The sequence below is a fragment of the Acipenser ruthenus genome, chromosome 1, assembly GCF_902713425.1.
Source record: "Acipenser ruthenus chromosome 1, fAciRut3.2 maternal haplotype, whole genome shotgun sequence".
NCBI classification, from domain to species: Eukaryota; Metazoa; Chordata; class Actinopteri; order Acipenseriformes; family Acipenseridae; genus Acipenser; species Acipenser ruthenus.
In genome coordinates this window covers 10,026,749-10,051,228 of record NC_081189.1, presented here as the reverse complement: position 1 = coordinate 10,051,228, position 24,480 = coordinate 10,026,749, and the positions used below count along the sequence as shown (strand labels likewise).

The 24,480-nt window shown below is 41.4% G+C and overlaps 1 protein-coding gene across 1 annotated transcript; it reads left to right on the top strand.

The window, feature by feature from the left end:
* The first annotated feature begins 4,802 nt into the window (after window positions 1–4,802).
* LOC117404140 (repulsive guidance molecule B) lies at window positions 4,803–24,108 on the top strand. The gene is made up of 3 exons (XM_034006897.3): window positions 4,803–5,411; window positions 15,365–15,882; window positions 23,075–24,108. The coding sequence occupies exons 1-3, from the start codon at window positions 5,300–5,302 to the stop codon at window positions 23,786–23,788; spliced, it is 1,344 nt and encodes a 447-aa protein (XP_033862788.3). The 5' UTR covers window positions 4,803–5,299; the 3' UTR covers window positions 23,789–24,108.
* Window positions 24,109–24,480: the final 372 nt, after the last annotated feature.

The following is a 24,480-nucleotide window of genomic DNA, read 5'->3' as shown; positions in this document are numbered from 1 at the left end:
ATCCTGAAAGCTAAATATAATGAAATGATGCAGCTGTACGCTTTATCAGAAAGAGCAGCCAAACATTATGATTAAAGAAATACTGCACATCATTTTGTGAAGTGGTTTGGTAATGATCAGCAGAGCTAGATTGATAGCACATGAAACTTTCTCTTTATTTTCTTTGAACAGTCACAGAGGACTGCCTGGCACAGGGCTCTGTGTTATGATCCTGGTCTGAGTTTGGCTTTGATCTCTACATCCAGAGCCAGAACATTCACATTTCATTTGACACTGGTATTCACCATTAGAAAACGTGTATGAAATTGTTAGCATGGGCATCAAAAACCCATCAATAAAAGACTTGTTCCGTTATTAAATACAATGCAATAGTAGACAGAGGCTAGTGCTTTAGTAGCCAGATCCTGATACTCGTGATGGGGATCTGTGGGTGAAACCCACATCTATAATATCACCTTCTTCAATGACAGATAATTCAATGCTGCCTCACTGTTGCACCTCACTTACCGATCAGGATGCCTGAGTATCAAAGCTCCACTCCCGCTGTCACACCAGCCGCTTCGTTCCACCAGCTGAACCCATGCTACCAAGCTACTGAGCCCTGGGAAGTCCCTGGCCAGCAGTGGTTGCTGGAGCGTGGTGAACTTGGCCATTAGGTTTCCCTCCCTAACCTTGTGGGAACGCAAAGGCCAATGCTGCTCTCATGACTTATCTGCCATTCAGGGAACCCATGATGTAATGGCTGCTATTATATATGTTTAGCTCCAGTATAAACTTATTTTATATAAGCTGCTTCCTAATACCAGTTAAAGCAATGAGCGTTGGCTCTCATTACAACCTAAATGAGTAAGAAGCTATGCATATTGCTAGAGCAGGATATGGGTCTACACTTGAGGCTGTAAATGATACTGGTGTTTGGCTTGATACCCCCATTGTCTTTTGGTTATTGAGAATATCTTAACACAATTAACCAGGGTTCTTGTACAGAAACAAAGCTTGCTTTAACTATCAGGCAATATTGTCCCTTACAAGATACCACAATGTAACAACATGTATTACAGTAGATTACTGTAGCATATCCACCTTGGCATGGCTCAGTCTTTGGAACAACTGGAACAATTCTATTTTTAAATGATAACCTCACTGATACTACAGTAGATGTGGATTAAGATCAGGCGGTGTGCTTACTCTATCTGTCACCCAGCTCAAAACCTCAGACAAAGAGCTTTGGCTTGTAAAGCCCTCATAATTGCCTGCAAGCTGGATACTTTTGCCATTGACTGTATGGCACAGTCTCAAACAAGGAGGTAATGGTTTGTTTAGGTGTACTTTTAACTAGTGCTGGTGCTGTTGCTCTGAAATGTGTAGCTTATTTGTGGTTTTAATGATTAGATTAAAAGACTGTGTGATTGTGTGCTGAAATGAACAGAAAGAAACCTCTGTACAGCCCCGCAAACTGATATTCCCAATAACTGCTACTGAATAATCTTAATACCAAGTTTCATCCCATTTTAATAAGTGGTTACGCAGATATACAGACATACGCATGTACATCACTAGGGATAAAGATGTATGCTAGGTCATCCAACCCTATAATACCTCTTAGTCCAAGGGCAGTGGTATAAAAGAGGCTTCACAAAGATTCATTGCATTCCCTGGAACACAGAATGCTTCTAATTTGTAAATGTGCAAAATGAGGCAGCTCATTAACCAAGCTGTCTTCCTCTGAGCAAGAATATGTTTTCAGAGGCACAAATTAGATCACCATTAACCTCTAATGATACCAATAAAATGTTAATGTCCATTGGAACAGCAACTAATTTACACAGATAGTGCCATGTATTGCACAGACAGCACCATCTAGCCAATACGGTGTGTTTGAAGTGCGGTAAATAGGAGAGGTGGTCCTGGAAGCTGTAGTGTCCCCCTGGTAAGTGTTCACGTCTGGGCAGTTACATGTGTACAGCTGAACCAGGCAACCACGAAAAGCAAACACCAGGAATTAGCATTGGTCGGTATAGGGATGACTTTAATGTATTCTAGGGCTTTAGGCCATCCAACAGCACCAGATATGCAGCATAAACTATATAAGAGGGGGTGATTAGCCCTTTAAGGGTGCATGTGTCACACATATACAATGATGCAAACGTTCTTATTTATGCAGTGAGGTGCACCAAACAGTGTTTAAAATGTTCAGGTTGGATCTGCTCATCCAAATGGTCAGTTTCCTCTTGGTAGTCGAGTCAAATGTGTTTTAAGAAGAACCCGTTTTCAGAAGAAACCGTTTGATCAAGCGCTCAATTCCTTGTGTACCTTAAGGGGTTAACCCACTCTGTTAAAGAACAAAACGGTTCTTTGCACAACCCCAATCTCTGCCTTCACCACAGCTGTTGTGTACTTGTGCAGTCCCGTGGGAACTTTCGAAACAGTCTGTCTACTAATAATACAAAAGGATTACAAAAAGAAATGTATTCTACAAAAACATGTAGAAATGAAATGTAGTTCAAATCAATTCAACGACTCAGTCATGAGCGATACAGGAGAGAGACAAAGAAACAAAAACATAACCTGCATGAAAACAGCAGCTGGACTGAGCAGGATGCTTACAGAAGTGGTTAGGGAAATGGGCCTCAACATAATAGTGAGATTCTTTTACAAAGCAGTGTATAGAAACTGTGGTTTGTATTAGAAGGATGAAGCAATAGATTTGTGATAAGAGTTAGTGTGTCTTTATCAACTGTCAAGATAAGTAATAGAATATATTACCAAATTTAATAGCTGAGATTTCAATCAAATGTAGCCTCTTTCTTTATCATGTATTAGTTAATAATGTCCTAATACATTAGTATAATAAATAAGTGCTAACTATAGATGCACTGTACTGATGAGGATAACATTCAATCTACAGTTTCTTCTAAACTGTAATTATGAAGGGCAGAGTTAAAACATAATGAAACCCTTGGGCTGAAAATCAGTCATTCTTTTGGCTATGCCTCTTCCACATGAACCTAGAAACAAAGCGAGACAAGGTCTAATAGTTTCAAACTGAACAGCAAGCTGAGACCGTTTTAATTTAGGCTGCTCATACCCTTCCCATCTACGCTGCGGCTGTCTGATGACGCTTTTGTGCCCCCTGTAGGCTGAAACAGTCATTACATGTCACTGTCTGTGCTTTGCAGAACTGGTTGAAGTACTGCATTGTACAGCCTGTTTGTTTTTCGATAAGATGGTAAGATAAGATGTACAATTGTACCACGTACTATGATCATCTGTATCTTTTTAGTGCAGTGGAAGAGCGTCTAAGTTTTACTCGCATGTGGTCGAACTAAACGTGATGCCAATAGCTGCGTTGTTGTGCAAATTCATTTTCAAATATGTAATCCATATGCTGTGATGAGAGAGCACTTCGCACCCAATCACGATAACTATTCACTGTTATTACAGATAACTATTTATTATCTCAGTTTAAAGTACAGTAACCCCATATTAAAAACACCCTACTCTATTGTGTCCCTCTTTTAACAAAGCCGATTGTTCGTGTGGGATATAGTTTAATAGTTTATTGCCACTAGATAAAATACACTTAAATTTCATTCACACGCCGCCCAAAATATCCAGTTAATATTAAAAAGAAAACGAATTTGCAATACTCAGGTGTAATTATAAGAATATTATAAATACTACTTTATTAGTTGCCAGTTTATTCTGTCACACTGTTTGCTATGTAGATGTCTCGACTGTTTATAAAGCCTACAGTAGTAGCTGTGTTATTGACTGGTAAGTTTGTGATTAACTTTAAAAGGATGCTGGATTGATTCAGTTTCTCAAGTTATCACTGCTTTGTATCGGTAACTGCGCAACCTACCTTGATAGTCCAGTTGCGGATGAGGGGAGTGATGACTGGCATTTACTTCAACCAATCGCGAAATGCGGACAATATCGATCCATTGTTCATATTCTGAACCCTGGTTCGTCCTGTTGGCGTGTGTGGCGCAAGTAATGGGGGCATTGTATTATTCAGTGTCAGTGGAGATGTTTTATACAGCAACGCATGACTGTAGCTATTGCTGATACAATATATCAAAGTGAGTATTTTACAGGTCGGGCAATGTATTTACAATGGATATTGAGTTGTACAGTATCTCTGATATCAACTCAATTCAGCTATTTCATTATTAACTATGTGCGTCACTTGGTATAAAGTCCCACAGTTGCCCAATAATATAATCGTATATGAGACATATATGAAAGGGGCCACTGTCTTTTGTGCAGGCTGCAATTTTTTTCCAAAATGTAGCACTTACATTTAGGCAACATGTTAGTTTTCCATATGCCTAAGGCTAATTAGCCTGCAGTAGCCTATGTCTCCCACACACAGCCACGTCTACCCAGGCAGAGTGGGTAATATGTGGCAACTTCTAGTTAAGGATTACATTGTGAGATTTATACCCTCAGATTGCCCCCACACTTTCTTTAAACGGCACTCATGTGTTTCTAGTTAATCTTTGGGCGTGAAAAAAGATCGGAATATACGTAGATATATGTCAGATATAACATGTTTCACCTGCTCGGTATGCAATATGCAATGTGTGTTTATTTATGCATTTATGGATTTGTTTACATGTTCAGTTCTATTCATTTATCTATGTTTTGTTGTTTTGGGGGATAATATTATCTCTGTGTTTTTGATAGTAGACTGGGGATGTTAAAATAAATAAACCATGTTGTAGAAATCAAATCACGCAATATCATCCGCTATCAATATAATCTCATGTAATATTCCCACTAAGGAGATACAGTCTGCTTGCTCCGCTGACACCGGCCTCCAAGGAATTGTCAGTCTGTGGCTGGGCGTTGCCTTGTGTTTGCGGGCGGGTGTTCCGTTCAAGTGTCAGATATGGTTTGGTAGATTTGCAAGTGATCACTAGGAAAAGGGGATGGATTTTGCAAGTGTGCATGCCAGAGAGAGAAAGAGAGTTAGTGCACAACTGAGATTGACCGCAGTAAGAGAGGTTCGGTCGGATTAAACAGCAACGAAAAACAGGCTCAGAATACTTCTGGAGAACCGATACAATAAGAAGTAAACCCGAGAGCTCAGACGCGCAGTGCTGTCGATTGGGATTTCAACAAGCATTCGCGTTTTGTTAGTATTGTTTTACTTTCCTTTCCGTCTGTTTATGCCATTGCGCGATCGCTTACAGAGAAAGCGGAGAGCAGAGGCCCGATTTCCCGGCACTGTCGCAGCTCCAGCTCTGTCCCTCCCGTGGTGTATTTGAGTCCCGCAACGCGACCTGGATGGATGGGTATGGGGAAAGCAGGATTTTACTACCCCGGGGCTGAACGCCTCCGCTCCCCGCCTCCTGTCCTAACTCTTCTGGTCCTGATCGTCGTCTCCTCTTGGGTCCACATAGGTAACTTGATTTTTTTATTAATAATTTATAGCCGCTTAACACTATTGAAATATATTTCAAAAGAGATCATTTTGCGAAGTTAAGTGCTATCGAGCTAGAGGCATACTCCACCAACTAGCACGGATCAAAACGGCATGTGCGTTAAAATTATGCTATTTAGAGATAAATTGTATATACAGACATCAAAGTTACTTGACTGGCTTCATTGTGTCCTAACATAGCCGTTTATCTGTTTTATATATTAACATATTGAAATGTGCACTTGTGTACCGGTATTTTTTGTTTGTTACTGTAATGGATTTGCGTCCTGGTTTTCTGGTCGCCGATGCTGTTTACTGAAAGTCAGGGCTGGGATCAAGTTACCATCCCCAACCTACACAGACAGACTCGTGTGTGTTAGTGGAGGAAGCATTTCAACTAAATCAGCCTTGCGCGTTCCTTTCAAGGTTTTAGTATTTCTGTACAAAGTAATGGTTTTCAAGCCAGTAAAAGGCATTTCGCTTCAGCATATACATCATGCGTTGTATCCGACATACCCTGGCTTGTAATAACCAATAAGTCTGCCACGTTATAGTAAACTTACTTTTCACGGTTACGTTTCGATATAAAGTCTAGCATTTTAATTTTTAAAAAATTATTTCAGATGCACATTATTGAATGTAGAAAATAGCTGCAGTGTTAACTGTTTGAGAAAGTATTTAAGATTTTAAAAGTACACATTTTCCCTGAATGTTTCAATTAAAATATGAACACCCATATAATTTACTATACTAAGGAAACCCTATTATATTGGTAGTCTAGGGTTAGAAGATTTAGTGATGATAGACTTTATTGTTTTTACTTACCTGCTGAAAGGAGCGTTTTGTACCCATTTCAATCCACTGCATTCCTAAACTCTCCGAGGTGACATCGTGTATCCTGCAAATTGTAGCCCTTATTCTGGACACTTTAAATAACATGCTTTAAGTGGAGCTGACTGGATTCAATGTATCTATTTGAAAGTGTCCCCAGTTAAAAGATGGATTCAATGTATCTATTTGAAAGTGTCCCCAGTTAAAAGATGGATTCAATATATCTATTTGAAAGTGTCCCCAGTTAAAAGATGGATTCAATGTATCTATTTGAAAGTGTCCCCAGTTAAAAGATGGATTCAATGTATCTATTTGAAAGTGTCCCCAGTTAAAAGATGGATTCAATGAATCTATTTGAAAGTGTCCCCAGTTAAAAGATGGATTCAATGTATCTATTGAAAGTGTCCCCAGTTAAAAGATGGATTCAATGTATCTATTTGAAAGTGTCCCCAGTTAAAAGATGGATTCAATGTATCTATTTGAAAGTGTCCCCAGTTAAAAGATGGATTCAATGAATCTATTTGAAAGTGTCCCCAGTTAAAAGATGGATTCAATGTATCTATTGAAAGTGTCCCCAGTTAAAAGATGGATTCAATGTATCTATTTGAAAGTGTCCCCAGTTAAAAGATGGATTCAATGTATCTATTTGAAAGTGTCCCCAGTTAAAAGATGGATTCAATGTATCTATTTGAAAGTGTCCCCAGTTAAAAGATGGATTCAATGTATCTATTTGAAAGTGTCCCCAGTTAAAAGATGGATTCAATGTATCTATTTGAAAGTGTCCTCAGTTAAAAGATGGATTCAATGTATCTATTTGAAAGTGTCCTCAGTTAAAAGGTGGATTCAATGTATCTATTTGAAAGTGTCCTCAGTTAAAAGATGGATTCAATGTATCTATTTGAAAGTGTCCCCAGTTAAAAGATGGATTCAATGTATCTATTTGAAAGTGTCCTCAGTTAAAAGATGGATTCAATGTATCTATTTGAAAGTGTCCTCAGTTAAAAGGTGGATTCAATGTATTCATTCAAGACGACATGGAACAAATCGGATACAATGGATGTATTCCTCGAATGTGAAACAGGAGGCAATGCACGGGACCGATTTATTTATTTTTGTTAGCATCTGATTGTTAATCCCTGTTGTGTTAAACCTATTCCTAACCCTGTCCTTATCCCTATCCCTCACCCTAACTCTGTCCCTCACCCTCACCCTAACTCTGTCCCTCACCCTACTAACCCTGACCCTATCCCTCACCCTCACCCTGTCCCTCACCCTACTAACCCTGACCCTATCCCTCACCCTAACCCTGTCCCTCACACTAACCCTGTTGTATTATCTTGTTTCATTTACTCCTGTGCTTTCCTATTTTATTGGCTACCCTAACATCTTTTTACAGAATACAAATAAAAAAGAATAAAAAGCGCCATGCTCATCAGCAGTGATTTATCTTAGCACTGTTTTTTTATGTCTGATGCTCTATTACACCCTACTAAACGACTCCCCTCGGGTTGAAGTGGCTTGTGAATAAGACTCTCTTGTTATTTGTACAGATGTGGTGTCCAGTTTTCACCTGGCCTCTTGACAGCTGCTCCACTCTGGTATCCTCACCATTAGATGGAATGGTGCTGGGTGTCTGTCGAATGCTCGCACCTTCATATTGAATATTCAACATGGTCTCGGGCAGCTGAGCATAATGGACTTTGATTAGTTTCACTTTTAATGAAGAAACACCCTCTTGATTTGAGAGCCCAGCGGATACTCCCAACTAAACATTAGAGGAGTCGTTTTAATCGGGCTTAATAATAACCATGCCCCCCCTCCCCCCGGTTGTCCTTTCCAAATGCCTAAGGAAAGGCTTCTCAAAGCTGCTGAATCTTGTGAAGACCGAATGAGCAATGATGACACAGTAAAATGCAAGTCGGTCACCAGTGCATTGTAGAAAAGAAGACAGTTGAGGTGTATGATTATAGGTTGTGATGATTATATGAAGATTTCTAGTTGAAAGATTCTCGCAGTAATAGAAACCTGAGTCTGAAATGCATTACCCCCCCCCCCCCCCCACGCTCATTTTTTAAAAATGCAATCCATCAAGTACCATCATATTTTGTACACAACTGAGCATTAGGGTTACATGCCTACAGCATGCTGCTAGCCTTGCTTTCTGATTCCTAGAGGAAGGCGTCTAGTCATTTTCCTCTTGTCTGCAGACCTTCACAGTCTGGTTTACTTTTCTGCATCCATCTCTGCATCCCACAATCTCTTTAAGTACGCTTGTGTGGTGTTGCACAGTGAAAGAGAAAGACACCATTTATTTATTTATTTTTTTTAATCATGGATACCACTATTCTGCCCTAAAATGGAGAGGGGGGGGGGGGGGGACTGAAGATTTTAATTTTTCAATGCCCAGTTTAATCCTGTAATGCCCATTTCTGTAGCAGATATGATCCCTATGTATTATTTTTTTTTAAATCCAGCTTTACAAGTCAGAATTGTTCATATACAGTACATTGCGTGTTGCCAGACAAAAAAAAAAGAAATGAGAGAGAGAGAGAGAGAGAGAGAGAGAGAGAGAGAGAGAGAGAGAGAGAGAGAGAGAGAGAGAGAGAGAGAGAGAGAGAGAGAGAGAGAGAGAGAGAGAGGAACATTTGCGCTTCAGATGACTGTCAGAAGATTACCGCAGATAATACATCTGATCATCATTTCAGTGCAATGAATAATCGGAACTAAACAAATGATCAACACTGTCATGATCATGTGTTGTTCTAACCTTACCTTGAGTAAGATGGCAGTTAGGCATCCAGATCTCCTCCATGAAGTGACGGAGAGCTGTAACTCAGTGAAGCTTTGCATAGGGCAATGATCACTCAGAAACGGAGCTCTGCATTAACACTGGATCTCTGTCTTATTAGTGTCATTTAGGATACTTGGGAGAAAATTGCTCTGCCGATGCTCCTGGTGTATATTTTTAAATAGCTTGCAGCTTCATGGTACAGGGACTTAGACTGACCTAGGAAGAAATAGGACAGCTATTTAAAAAAAAAGCTGTTAAAGGAGATCAGGGGATGGAAGTTATGGCTTTGGCATTGTGGGCACAATAGCTGTGGACTGTCCCAGTTTAAACAGGGTTGCAATAGCAGTGGACTGTCCCAATTTAAACATGGTTACAATAGCAGTGTACAGCACAGCTGGTGGTCATTCCAATGGTTTTAATAGAAGACTGTCTTCATTTTTTAACCCAAGCACTTGACTGTCGAATGAGTGTGATAGGAAGAGATAATCGAGTGCAAAGCCATTTGCTGTTTTTAATAGGATGGTAAAGAGAGATGTGGAGCAAGGTGCAGAACAGGGTCCCTGTGTCCCAGGGCAGAGTGTGGAGCTAGGTGCAGAGCACAGTTTGTTATTTCCTAATTGCTTATGCCTCAAAAGTATAGAAAATGGCTATTATTCCCCACAAACTTTGCTTTTGTGACCAGGACAGTGATATTTTGAAATTTACCTATTTTCCAGAACATTCCAGATAGATTCAGTGCTGAGTAAACTTGGAGTAACTTCTAGAACTTTCTAGAACTTTCCAGTAATATAAATAGTAGTATAAATACAGGGGCCTTAAGCCCACCAGTTCAGTTTAGTTCCAGCTACCTAAGTGGATACATATCTGCATTTTTCTGAGATGGCATCAAGGTCATAGGAGACTTCAAAATGGTGGCATTCCTGATGGGTCTCCAAGGCGGTTTTACCAAGTTTCCCTGCTATCTTTGCCTTTGGGACAGCAGGGACACCAAGGCGCACTACCACAGGCGGGACTGGCCACAGCGGACCGAGTTCTCTGTGGGGAGGAACAACGTCAAGTGGGATCCACTGGTGGACCCCCGGAAAGTGCTGATGCCACCACTGCACATCAAATTGGGCCTTATGAAACAATTTGTCAGAGCTCTAGATAAGGAGTCGGCAGCCTTCAAGTACCTTCAAGACTTCTTCCCTAAGCTGTCTGAGGCAAAGGTCAAAGCCGGTGTCTTCGTCGGACCACAGATAAAGAAGATCCTGGAGTGCAATAAATTCCCCAAGAAGCTCACTAGTAAGGAGAAAGCGGCTTGGAAGAGCTTTGTCGCAGTGGTTCGGGGCTTCCTGGGCAATCACAAGGCCGAAAACTATGTGGAGCTGATTGAGACTCTGGTGAAGAACTACGGCACAATAGGCTGTAGGATGTCCCTCAAAGTCCATATCCTTGATGCTCATCTTGATAAATTCAAGGAGAACATGGGAGCGTACTCGGAGGAGCAAGGCGAGCGCTTCCACCAGGATATACTGGACTTTGAACGCCGCTACCAAGGACAGTATAACGAGAACATGATGGGAGACTACATTTGGGGGCTGATTCGTGAAAGTGATTTACAGTATAATCGTAAATCTCGAAAAACTACTCACTTCTAAATCTTTTGTAGTCATTTTTGTATTACTTTAGTATAAATACATGTTAATTTGGATACATATGTTGTTTTTTTCTGACTTTATGTGAACGAAAAGACACAAATTCGCCGGTTTTCTCATTGGAAATAGATAAATTTCAAAATATCACTGTCCTGGTCACAAAAGCAAAGTTTGTGGGGAATAATAGTCATTTTCTATACTTTTGAGGCATAAGCAATTAGGAAATAACACTTACTACCCAGGAACAAAAATTGTGTTACATAGTGCTATTAAAGTTAAACTTGGTCCAGCAGACACATGTTGTGTCTTTTTGACAAATTCTTATTTTTATGATCAAGTGTTCAGGACACACATATACTGTACTTGGATATTCACAGGTTGAAACTGTTTAAGGGAGGGAGATCAGGATAAATAAAAGCATTCATGTTTTTGTGTATGAGTGTGTGTCTGTCTGGCAGTAACCTTGGTAACTAATAAAGTTAGATCCAGTATAATCCTGCAGGAGGGGGAAAAAAATTGCCTTTTTTCTTTATTCTCAATTAACATGTGGTTCCTGCTTTTGGGATGGGGTCTGTGCACAGAGCACGCCTTAATGCAATTAGCTTACTGGAGATATTTACACAGGCTAGCGCTTTGAACAGTCATGCTCCTTTCCAAAGGGGCCCAGTCAGTTACTGTGTGCTGGAGTGAAATTTCAAGATGTGGAATTTGGTCAGGGCACCAGGGGTCAAGAACCGTACAGAGTGAATTTTAACAACTGTGAAACAGGAGGGGGTTGGGTTTTACAGGGAGGTTCATCCCAAAGCCATCTCCTCCAGCAGAACACTGGCCCCAAACACCATGGCGCTGGGAAACAAAGGGCATTATTTCAAGACCCTCTCTCTGCATTAGTACTGTAGGGATGTGACCCTTCAGCGTTGGAAGGTGAGCATTTTACAGGACAGAACCAACCCTGGGGCATTTGGTGGATATACAGTAGTGTGTACGTTTACAATAACTAGTGTAATTATAATAACATTCATAAAAGAATTCCCAGCTCAAAAAAGAGACCTTGGGTGTTAATAATGTGTTTCCACAATACAACAAGTCGCAAGTATATTATATACAGTAGTGTGCAAAACCGTGATTCCAACTTCATTGTGACCCGAATCCCACCAGCATGTCTTCAGAACTGACAAAACCGTGATTCTAACTTCATTGTGACCCGAATCCAACCAGCATGTCTTCAGAACTGACAAAACCGTGATTCTAACTTCATTGTGACCCGAATCCCACCAGCATGTCTTCAGAACTGACAAAACCCTGATTCCAACTTCATTGTGACCCAACTTGTGTCTGATTCGGGTTTTTTTCAAGAGCTCGAACAATTTTCAACTTTGTGTAGCAGGAGAAACAGCGGTGCATTTTGCTGTTTGTTTACATGCCGTTTTGTAGCGATCGAGGTGCACTCGTGGAAATCAGAATACAAAACGAAAGATTGAATAAACCAATCCGGGTGCCTAAAGACACTCTTGTGATGATAAGTCACTTTTGAAAAGAATGTAAAAAACATTTTAATTTAAGTTTGTTGATGAGGAGTTATCAGGTTACAAAACAGTACTGTATCCGTTGTGAATGAATTGCTGTTGGTGCCAAGGTGTTCTTTTAAGTGAAGTTCCTGTTCCTTTAGCCGGTGCATTTACAATGGGAAAAAATCAGTTTCACCACAGGGATGTTCTCTTAGGCAAAGTGGTCTATTAGGAAGTGTTCCTATACGCGGTAACTACTGTATTAATAAAGCACTACCACTCAAGTCACTTGTTTCTGACTATGACTGTGAGGATTTCTGTAGTAATTATAGTGTGTTATGTTTCTGCTGCCACCTTCTGGTCTGCTGCTTAAATTACATGTTACATTCTGTATAGATTGGTTCCAGTAGGTAGAGTTTATTCCTCATCAGATTTCAAATAGTGTGTTGGCTGAGAGGAGAATGGGGTACTGTATCTACAAAAACATAAAAACAATTGTGAAATGATGTAGCGTTTGGGTTTATTCCTCTAACCATTCCCCAGTTGCAGTGTTGTATTTGATCACAAGTTCTGAAATAGTTGATGATGTAAGTCCAAAAAAAATAAAAATAAATAAATAAATCTGCTGGTCTACAAGTAAGTGTTCCAGAAACAAACGGCAGTGTTATTGATTGCAGGGCATGTCTAATGTGCGGCTCGACTCAAGCTTTGTGATATAACTGCATTACAAGTCAATAAGTGAGTAAGTATGCTAGTGACGGAAGGCAATGAAGTGCACTTTACCCTCGTTAAAAGCTTCTCTCTTCAGTTCCTGCCTCTGATAAAGCTGCACTAGCTTGCCCTCGAACCATAGCTTGGGTTTCATGCACATCAAAACCTATTTGGGTCTCATTTGTTATCTGTAGTTTCAGTTAAATGCAATACAGGTTCTGTTTCTGCACTGTATCTAGATCTCTATATACTAATGGTTCTCTTTGTGTTGTTTGTCTTGGCTAATCAGCGACTGGATATTGCCTGCAATGGTGGGGGTTAGCTAGCAATAAAGAGGTGGGTTTGTTAGTCACTAAAACAGTAATTTGCTTAATATGGAAGATAAGGTAACTGAAAGAGTGTGAAATACATAATCTATAGAAGGAGTTTATTCTCTAGTGTATTTCTGCAGCTGTGTAGCTGTGGGAGTTTAAATGGGAGTTTTCTGCATGTGGTTTCCTAGCAGTCAGTTGATACCGCACTGCAAGAGATGTTAACGACTTCATACCTTCTCTTGCTTGAAATGACTTTCATGTTCTTAGTCAAACAAAAATGGTGGGGGGGCTGCATATGAACAAGTGGTCCAGATATAGCTTTCTTGTGGGGAGGCGTTTTAGAATGGGCTTTGCTGGGCGCTTTTTATTCATAAAACCCCAGCTGCAATCTGCTGACTGTCATTTTATTCATTTTATTTATCTGCAATTCATTCATTCATTCATTCATTCTTTTTTATGAGCTTGTGTATTGAAGCTGGAAGTCATTTGGACTCATTTTTACTGCTGCTCATTTAGATTAAAGAGGATTTCACAACCACTTTGAAGAGATGTTGTAAACATGTCGAGCTTCTGAAGGTATTGCTGTCGAGATGAAAACTTGAGTGCTGTTAGACTGAATTGCCGCTGAAAAGCCTGTGTGAATAAGTCTAAAGCTTCCTTGGTCCCATTAAAAAGTGGTAAAGCACATAAAAGATGGGTAGCATTTTCTCCACTGCATATGGAAATGAATGTGTCAGGCTGTTATGTGACACACTGTCACGTTAATTATTTATTTAAAGTGCAGAGTATAACACTACTTTTTTGCACAGACTTCCAGGTATTACAACTGTACATTGCCGTCTAAGAATTGTTTTTGGCAGACACCAATGACAAACTCAAGATAGTAGCATTATCTACCAAAGATGTAACCCAGGCCCTGACTTCTAAATTAAAGAAGTGGAAAACAAAAACAGCTTCTTGCTGCAGCCATTGATCCCAGGCATGCTACCCATGGATATTTAGTCCTAACATAGGCAGAGTGCTACATTTCTTTCTCTTTTGGATGCTTTAATGTTCGTGCGATCTGCCAAATATATCCGATTTCGTGAAGTTTCTTCTTGGCTGGAGTGACCATAGGTTTGAAGGTAGTCTCCTGGGCTGACAGCAATAGGATCTTCCACTTTTTTTAAAGCAGCCCTCTGAATTATTGGATTGCTTGTCACTGCAGGACACTTCCACAAACACAAACTGGACAGCCAAAAGGAAGTGCAGATGAACAAAAACACACCAGTAAGACCGGGTTCTGACATTAACAGCCAGTGAATGAGTCAGTCCAGCAATGGCACTTGCAAGGGATCCAAGGAAGTGCAGGAGCCAGGTAATCCAACCCCGGGTTCACTCGGGTAGTTCCATGTAACAAGTCTGAAGCAGGATTGATGTCCTTGCAAACACTGTTCACAACACAAGGGCTGGCAGAAAACAATTTATATATCTCTGTGTGTGGCTCCGCGCCTCTCTCCTGGCATCCCCTAGCACGACTAACTCCCGAACACGCACACCTCCCATATATACTCCAGACTCCACCCCTTGAACTAGTTCTGCACCGATCCCTAAGGAACAGGTGCAGTTAATCCAACAATGACTCATGGAAATGGTGTCTGTAGCACATGCGGTTTTCCTCTACCAAGATGGCCACCTCAGACACTAGACTTAAGGTCCACATCATCACTGGTAAGGAATAGGAGTTAGTGAACACAGCATCCCCACCTGTCGGGAGGCCGAACTCCACCAGTAACTGAGGGAGAATACTTTACCGTGCCATGGCTGTTTGATGCTACACAATATTTAAAAAAAAAAAAAAAAAAAAAAACTAACTGGGCCTACCACTTTATTACCTTGTCATATGTGATTTATATGCATCTATTTTCCTTTTTGTAAATTATGATTGTGGATAAACTGATACTAGTTTAACTTTCTATTCTTGTGTGTTGTTTCTATGACTAAATATCCCTTAGTGGGTAGCATGCCTGGGATCAACGACTGTATTAAGCCTTAATCTGCCTTACCTGAGAAACCTTTTAAAGTGTTGACAGTTAAGACATGTTAACTGGAAGTATCTACTAGTTTATTATTTATGTTTATTTTCTCTTGTTGGTTCTCAGGAGAGTGTCAGCCACAGGCTACGCAGTGTCGAATCTCGAAGTGCACGTCGGACTTCGTCTCCCTGACGTCCCATCTCAACTCGGCCTTGGATGGATTCGACACGGAGTTCTGCAAAGCACTCCGGGCCTACTCGGCCTGCACCCACCGCAACACCAAGACGTGCCGCGGGAACCTCGTCTATCACTCCGCCGTGCTGGGCATCAGCGACCTCATGATGCAACGCAACTGCTCCAAGGATGGGCCTACCTCCTCCACCCACCCCGAGACAGCCCCAGAGTCCTGCAACTATCACAGCCGTCACCATGGAAGCGGAAGGGAGTTCCGGGCAGGGGACCCAGGGCAGCCCACCTACCTCTTCTGTGGCCTTTTCGGGGACCCCCACCTCAGGACTTTCAAGGACCAATTCCAGACCTGCAAGGTGGAGGGAGCCTGGCCCCTGATTGATAACAACTACTTGTCTGTGCAAGTCACAAACGTGCCTGTTGTGCCAGGCTCCACTGCTACAGCAACTAATAAGGTGAGCTTCATGTTTTGACTTCATTTTATTTTATTTTTGGTGGTTTCCTGAAGCTTCTGTTACAGCTCCTTCATTAGAGTTCCCATATGACTCCATGTACACCAGGACAGTTCAGGCTTTTCAACTCGCATTGCAATGCATTCTTTTATGTTGTACCTGTCTCGGGTACCTTTCACAGCAGGACTACACTTCCCAGAATGTGAAATGAACTGTCCCACACTGTCCTAGTGTACGCTGAGTCTTATGGTAACCCTATGCTTCACTGACCACAAGCTGTCCTGTGTTTGACCAAAGCGCTAACAGTTCTGAAATGTATCCATTGAGTGAAATGAGTTGTAACTGTTGATTTCTCAAGTGTTTTATTTGAGTCGTTGAACTGTACAGCCTGCAGTGGTGATCTTCAGTCTCTGTAAAACAGTACAATCCATTGCCACGAGGGGGCCGATCCAGAAGCACCTGCTCTAATCTCTGAGCTGTTTGGTTGATGTCTTGATGGCACCAGAGCATTTCAAAACCTCCTGATTGCATCTGGTGGTAAGCGGGGCTTAAAAGTCATGCCTTGTTAGCATTTACTGTTGCTAAGCTTTATGATCCATTTCCTGTGTGCACTGTAGCAGAACTTAAATAAAAAAAAATAGAAAAGATTAGATATGGGTTAGAATCTTTACCGCCCAAGGGAAATAAATGTATCTCAAGTAAGTGTACTTCTATTAACATTCATTAGCATAATACATTCTCGCAGGTCTCTCCTTGTTTTTGCTGCTGCTGGTTTTGTTTTCCAAGCATTTTATGTTGACATTTTTAAACCACAGTGAGGTGTTATTCTTTATACAAGTTCCCATCTAAGTCTGCAGTTGAATGGTCAGTTCCTACAGTGTGTCAGGGCTTGACCCAGTGACCCACAGCATCCCCACTTGGTCACAAATAATGAAAAGCCCTTTTGAGACCAGTCCCCACTCCATTTGAATATTGTCACTGGGTACAAGTTTCTCCAGTAACAACTTGGAGGAAAATAGTAGGTGATAAATTACAAAGAGTAGTCTGTACTTTTATGACTTGTGATTTAAGGGAAAAAACTGTGAGAGGGCACCCTAGGCTTGAACACCTGGGAGCCCCGAGCCCCTCCCCTACCAGCCTGTTCAGACTCCACAAGCCTGCAAGATGCTCCAAGTTCAGCTCCACTGTACAGTGCTTTATTGCTGGAGTGCTTGGCTTTGACTCGTACTGACTAGCCTAGATCCGGATGTGAATCACCAGGGCTTGGAGGCTACATTTGCATCTTGCAATGGGACTGATCTGAAAGAGATTTGAAGCGAGTCCAGGTTGCTTCCTTGTGTGGCTGAAGAAGATGAGGCTGATTTGGAATCTTTCACCTCCCATTAGGATTGAGGACTGACAGAAGTCAGCCTCTCCTAATTGCTTTAATAGAGGATGGGACCGAGTGAGCCTCCACTTGCCAAAGACAGGCCTCCACAGGAGGACTGAACTGGACTGAACTAGTGTAGAAGTGGTCTGCTTCTTGTATTGGCTTTTGCATTTGGAATGCACAGCAATCACTTATAGTAGTGCTATTAGTCAGTGGCAGCTTGTGGCCAAAATATTGGGGTGTTCACACCTGAGATGCAGGTGAGGGTGTGGGGTCCAGGGGACCAACCTCAGCGGTAGAAGCACTGTCCAGTGGATCTGTTTCTTGTTGGAAGCGATGCAAAAAGTTTGCTCTGTGATGTCTTATCATGGCAAGTTTTTCGATTTACTTTACTTTATTATTTAAATTTAAGTTGTTAAATGTGACAGTTGAAGTTAAAGAGTAAGTAGCGTGGTTCAGAAAAATATAGCGTTACATGTTCCCAAATGTTACCTCAGCTGTTTAAATAATGTACCTGCAATTTTTCTTTTCATTAACATCCTGACAACCTTTTACACTGTTTCTAAGCTCTTTTCAAAATGTCCGCTCTGATAGTGTAAGGATTATTGCCCACATTGTCAAACAGGTAACACAGCAATAACGATTCCTGATGTGACACAGAATAGAAAAGCCAGAGCCCTTACGTTTTTTTTAATTTTTTTTTTTTAATTGCACTTCCTGATTTGGAGGACAGCTCTCAAACCCCAGCTAGAGCAGACATTTTGAAAATTGAAAGTTACACACAATTAATTTTGAGTTGTTCAAATCAACAGCATATCAGAATCTCATTAACACATGTACAGTATTTAAAGGAGTGGGGTTGATGCTCTTACACACAGTCCATGCCTGTCCTTCCTAGTGCTTAATGGGGCCAGATCTTGGGAAATGATAACAAAGCAGTCCTACTGTATTAGTGGCTGCTGGTTATAGCCAGCCTCATCCTCAATCAGTTTATGTCACCGGATGGCAATTGAATGCAGGCAAACTGCCAGTGAAGTGTAAACCTCTTTGCAGCATTTGTGTTATTTTATTACCCCAGTTGTATAACGCAACTCCATTCCATTTAAAGCTGGAGTGTCCATCAATGCGTATTTAACGTAGTCTGTTTACACCATCCTTCCTCGAGTTATCCTTCTCTGCACTCATTTAGCACAATGACAGCCTTGTTAATAGTCTAGGCTCTTCACATTCCCCAAATGTAGGTTTACTGGAGCTGTGGGACACCAGCTTTCTCCCTAGGTTTGGCCTGGACATCAATTAGTAACCTTTATTTTGACTAAAAAACTAGTAGTTTACATCAGTGCTTGTCTGAATCCTCTTAGCTAGTAGATCTCAAAACATTGTCGTCGAGTCTTCAAGGATCCTAGTGATTCAGTGTGAACAACATGACTTGGTAACCCATTCCATCCCCTCACCACTCTGTTTAAAGAAGTGTCTGCTATGCTCTGTCCTATAGTCTCCACTTCCAGTTCCAACTGTGTCCTTTGGTTCTGGTTACTGTACTGAGCTTAAAGTATTGGTTATGGTTAACTTTTTCAACTCCTTTTAAGATTTTAAAGACTTCAGTCAACCCCCCCTCCCTTTCTCCCTCCCTCCCTCCATCCCTTAATCCTTTGGTTCCTGTTTAGTTGTGCCTGATTAAGCCGATAGTGAACCCTTTATTCCCTGCAAGTCCCTGTTGGTGTCGGTATGAAACGGGTCTGGCACCGTGCTAGGGTTAACAGTTTTATCTTCTCATTCTTCACAGCTGTTGTACAGTACATGTAGGAACCTTTTCTTTTATCTTGCTGATAGGGTTCGAGTTCATATTGCATGCTAAAGGAGAAACAAACAAAAAAAACTAAGTGTAACAATGAATGCTTTGTTCTCTGTAGCGCAGGTGTATTTGTTGCTTGAGTTGGTCTCCTTATAGATAGTCATATTGACTTAAACCTGTTTTTTATGGCACAGTATTACTCTTTTGGTACTTTTATACTGCATCAGCTTTTTTGAATGATGAATGTAGTCATTTGCTGTGAAATATTAGTTTGCATTGTTGATTTCTGTTTGTTTTTTTGACTTTGCACTTCTAATATCGTCTCTAAGAATCACATGTGCAGATTTTATGACTTGGACTCAAACAGCTAGAGCCATTTCTTGGAGATGCTGGTTAAATGCATGCCTATTGCTTAAAAATGAAGACTATTGTACTCCATGCATTCCCTATTCTTTCTCAGTTTTAACACTGTCATTCTGCCCAATGGAACGCACCCTATTCCAACGTGGCCTCACAGCTGGTGACCTTTCTTCCTGCGGCCAAGCTTCTCTTTCCTCTGGCAGTGGTTATTTGTTAATGGACGTTATTCTATATACTGTAGGTACAGGACATGGTGACCTGCTTTGTATGGTATATTTTCCTAGTGTTATTTACAGAATACTCTTGAACGGGGTCAGATGTACTGTATGGTACTAACTGACATACTGTAATCTAGTCTGTGTCAAGCTATTTTTAGTGTTGCCAACAAATCGTACATGCTACTTACATGTTACTGTAAAGTGCTTTGAGATTAAAAAAAATCAGCTCTACTGGGGATTCCAGTCAGATATTCAACAAGGCCTTAAGTGTGCACGTGAAGCTCCAGGAGGCCTGGGGTGTTCTGCCCACGTGAAACTCCAGGAGGCCTGGGGTGTTCTGCCCACGTGAAACTCCAGGAGGCCTGGGGTGTTCTGCCCACGTGAAACTCCAGGAGGCCTGGGGTGTTCTGCCCACGTGAAACTCCAGGAGGCCTGGGGTGTTCTGTCTATGTGAAACTCCAGGAGGCCTGGGGTGTTCTGTCTATGTGAAACTCCAGGAGGTCTGGGGTGTTCTGTGCACGTGAAACTCCAGGAGGCCTGGGGTGTTCTGTCTATGTGAAGCTCCAGGAGGCCTGGGGTGTTCTGTGCACGTGAAACTCCAGGAGGCCTGGGGTGTTCTGTGCACGTGAAACTCCAGGAGGCCTGGGGTGTTCTGTGCACATGAAACTCCAGGAGGACACAGAATGGCCTGGAATGCAGCATATGGTTCTCTTAATCTAGTCTCTGACTAGTATTTTCAGACAGTATATATCTTTGTTGTACAAACATCACAGAGTGGTCATTTTACTGTCCCAAATTGAATAAGCTTTGGTCTATTAATGGGATTAACGTCTCTGATTGTAGAATGGTCCCATGCTACATGTTTGAAGTAAATTGGTTTAACTGAAGAGTGCCGCTGATAGGAATGTTTTCAGCACTGATCCATTGGTGCGTGTGGCATTGCTATTTGTAATTTCAGTATGTAATTGTCTGCATGCCATGTTTTAACTGACTGCTCCCCGGTCCTGCTATCTGTACAATAGCCTGTTTGTCTGAATCACAGAATCTGTAACCTTATGACAAAGACAAAGCAGATGAAACCCATTACTTAAGCAAAAAGTCTCATGATGCCACTCAGGTCATTTTGGCTTTCAGGCATACTTTGACTGCATCATTTGTTTTGTTGCATTATTACAATTAGCTGATGCTAAAGGGTCAGCGGACCAGACTTTTCTTAATGTACTGTATGCTGTCCAGGGATTTGGATTAGAGGCCTACAGGAGATCACTGATGAGAACATAGAGCCTTTCTGGATATCAGCCACAGCTGAAAATGTATTAGCTAGATTTGCTTTATATACTGTATATATAATATATATTAGTGTGCAATGTATTAGAACACCCAATTGCTTCTGTTTTGATTTGTTGTGCATATGAAATCAAACCACTGGAACTGAAAGCCTTGAAAAATTGTTAAAATAGGCAAATTGGTGATAGTCTAATTTTAATTGATGACTGTAATATGCCGCACATGCAATTAATTTAAAATAGTAAGAGAAAAGGAACACACAGCCACAAATGGTAACTTTTAGAAGTTGTTTAAGATGCCTAATTAAACACAAAGTGGTCTTTCCACACTAGTGCTTATTGTTTCTACTGTATATCACTGATGACCAGTGCTCCAGATAAGGCTGTGGGTCTGCGAATAACTTGCCCTCTAATTTTAACACTGAGAGATTAAAATTTTCAAAGAGTAAAGTGCGACATTACCTTGCAGTCATGAGTAATCTCGATAAATACTGTACAATCTGTAATGGTAATGGGGTAGGCATTAACAAAGAGCCTTCCATTTTAACTGCAATATTGCTTTGAACTCCTGTACAACCACGCGTGTGCTGAGTTCTTTATCGGCTCAGCACATTTTTTTCGAGGTATCACACTGACTCTGCAAATATTAATTACGTTACTTATATTTTAACATTAAATTCTTAAACTCAGTGAACATGTTAAAACTTCAATATAAAGCCAGAGAGATAAATAAACTAAGGACATGCATTAATAAGTTATGAAACAGTTGGTTTAATATTATAGCTGGACTGGGGTGTTTACGCTTCATCCTGTGTAGCTTTGAATTATTCTTATTCTTACTGTGATTGGCTGCAAAGACAACAGGGCTAGCCAGAGACTGAATCATGTTTGTTGGCTTGGTTTTGCTTGTGTACAGTTTCCTAGTAACTGAAGACATTGTATTCTGAGAGATGAAGTTTTAGGGGAGGCAGACAAGTTGTTCAAATATGCGATGCATATTTTTACTCATTAAATTTAATTGACTGACCAAAAATGTTAATTCTCGGGGGCTCCCGAGTGGCGCATCCAGTAAAGGCGCTCTGCGTGGAGTGCAGGATGCGCTCTATAGTCTGGACGTCGTGAGTTCGAGTCCAGGCTATTCCACAGCCGACCGTGGACGGGAGCTCCCAGGGGGCGGTGCACAATTGGCCGAGCGTTGTCCGGGGGGAGGGAGGGTTAGGTCGGCCAGGGTGTCCTCGGCTCACCGTACACCAGCGACCCCTGTAGTCTTGCCGGGCACCTGCAGGCTTGCCTGTAAGCTGCCCGAGAGCTGCGTTGTCCTCCGACACTGAAGCTCTTGGGTGGCTGCATGGTGAATTCTTACATCCAGAGGTTTTCATGCAGGTAGGTATATAAATGGCAAATCTTGAGATGTTCTAATAAATTTGCACGGTACTGTATATATACCTCCCCAAGTTATCACACCACAATGCTGACCTGAGAAGCCGACCTTTAGTTTCATTCTCAAAAAAATAAACAAGGCTTCAATTCCTGAAATCCTTTTCAGTATTGCTGAACCTTTATTACTTCCTGCTGGGGTCCATAGAGACTAAGAGCAGTGTTCTGAAGTAAACTTGCGACGTACACAAAATAATGTTCATTTCAGTTATAAAAAACAGTAACAAGCCATTGAATTAACCTGTCTGGCCAATTGGTGCTGCTCTTGGTCCATTGAGAGTTGGCTGAATTCCTACATACTGCTTTACAGTATGGTGTGTGTGTGTGAAATCCTCACACAAACGCAGTGTCTGAGGAGAAACAAGGACCCCATTCACTCTACATACAGTAATGTGCACAGCAAGTCTGACAACAATTTAGGAAATAAATTCCTAGAATTCTGTATGTTGTGCCTTCGTTTACAGTATAGCAACTCATGTTTGAATTCCAATTCCATACAACAATAATATTCTATAGCTTAATAGAGGACTGTGTTCATTGCAGATAAAAAAAAAAAAAAATTCTTCAAATTATGTTTGGTAGTAACTTTTGATGTGAGGGGAGAAAGCAGCCAGCTCATTTTTTATCCAACACCCTTCACCCTGCCAGTAGCCCGAACTACTGGTAATAGTAATAGTGAATACGATTAATACAGTAAAAATAAACACCTTTTTATCATTGTGTTTCTCAGATAACGATTATCTTCAAACCTTACCAAGAGTGCACAGAGCAGAAGGTGTACCAGGCGGTGACGGACGACCTCCCTGCTGCCTTCGTGGACGGCACCACCAGCGGAGGCGACGGCGACACCAAGAGCCTGCGGATCGTGGAAAAGGAAGCCGGGCAGCACGCGGAGATCCACGCCCGCTACATCGGGGCCACCGTCATCGTGAGGCAGGTGGGCCGCTACCTGACCCTGGCCGTGCGCATGCCCGAGGAGCTGGCCTTGGCCTACGATGAGACCCAGGACCTGCAGCTTTGCATGAACGGATGCCCCATGGCGGAGCGCATTGACGAGGATGGGTACCTCCCTCTGCCAGTCCTGGGGCTGCACCACCCCAAACACCAACACCAACACCAACACCACCAACAGCAGCAGCCACACAATATCCCACAGCATCCACGTGGGAGCTTCTCTCTGGGAAGTGCCACAGCCAAGTGCCGGGAGAAACTCAAAGTGAAGGACATCTACTTCCACTCCTGTGTCTTTGACCTCCTCACCACTGGGGATGCCAACTTCACCTCTGCCGCCTATAGCGCCCTGCAGGATCTGGAGGCACTGCACCCGCAGAGGGAACGCTGGCACATTTTCCCCAACCAGGCAAACGGCGGACCTTGTTCCTTTCCCCGCACTCCTGTCTTCAAACTTGGACTCCTTTGCTTTATCATTGTGTTGCTTTTGTAGTTGTTGTTTTTTGTTGTTGTCTATAGACAAAAAAATAAATATATATTGTCATAATATATTGAGGAAGTAAAAAAAAAAAAAAAAAAGAAAAAAGTAAATATGTATATACCGTGTATATGAAGGGATATCCAATCCTGAAAAAGAAACAAAACAAAGAAGCTCCACATTTGGACTGGACTTGGGTGTGTACAATTTATTTTCAGGTATGCTGGATGTGGTAGAATTGTTCTGTATGATTTTATTTTGTTTTTTGTTTTTTTGTTTTACGTCCCTAAAATAGGGTTGTTGTTTTTTTAAGCAAATAAAAGCACTTTATTTAATTTTTTATTTTTATTTTGCAACTACAAAAGTGTTCTCTCTAGGTAAAAAAATGATTTTGTGGTTGTAAACGGTTATGATTTATTTGTTTTTGAAAATGGGGGAAGAGAGCACTTAACAGCAAGTGGATGCTAGTTCTGTTTCATGGTAGTTTGTCGCACGATTGGGGTGGTGTCAGGCCAATTTTTAGTGGACAGCTGCTGATGTCAACAACTTTGTCCCTTTTGGCAAGAAGGTTCAAGATATATATAAGCAATACGTGGCTGACCTATTCCAAGACTCCTGGAAACTCTTCATCTGAAAGAGGTTGCTTTGGTACAGTATCTACCTTCATGTTTTATTTTCCATTGTTCTGGACCTGTCCTGAAGTGCAA

Excerpts from the sequence above, each read along its gene's own strand:
- LOC117404140 (XM_034006897.3), top strand. The coding sequence starts at position 5,300 with ATGGGTATGGGGAAAGCAGGATTTTACTACCCCGGGGCTGAACGCCTC. Across the intron at positions 5,412-15,364 it reads CTCCTCTTGGGTCCACATAG|GAGAGTGTCAGCCACAGGCT; the intron begins GTAACTTGATTT and ends GTTGGTTCTCAG. Across the intron at positions 15,883-23,074 it reads CTGCTACAGCAACTAATAAG|ATAACGATTATCTTCAAACC; the intron begins GTGAGCTTCATG and ends TGTGTTTCTCAG.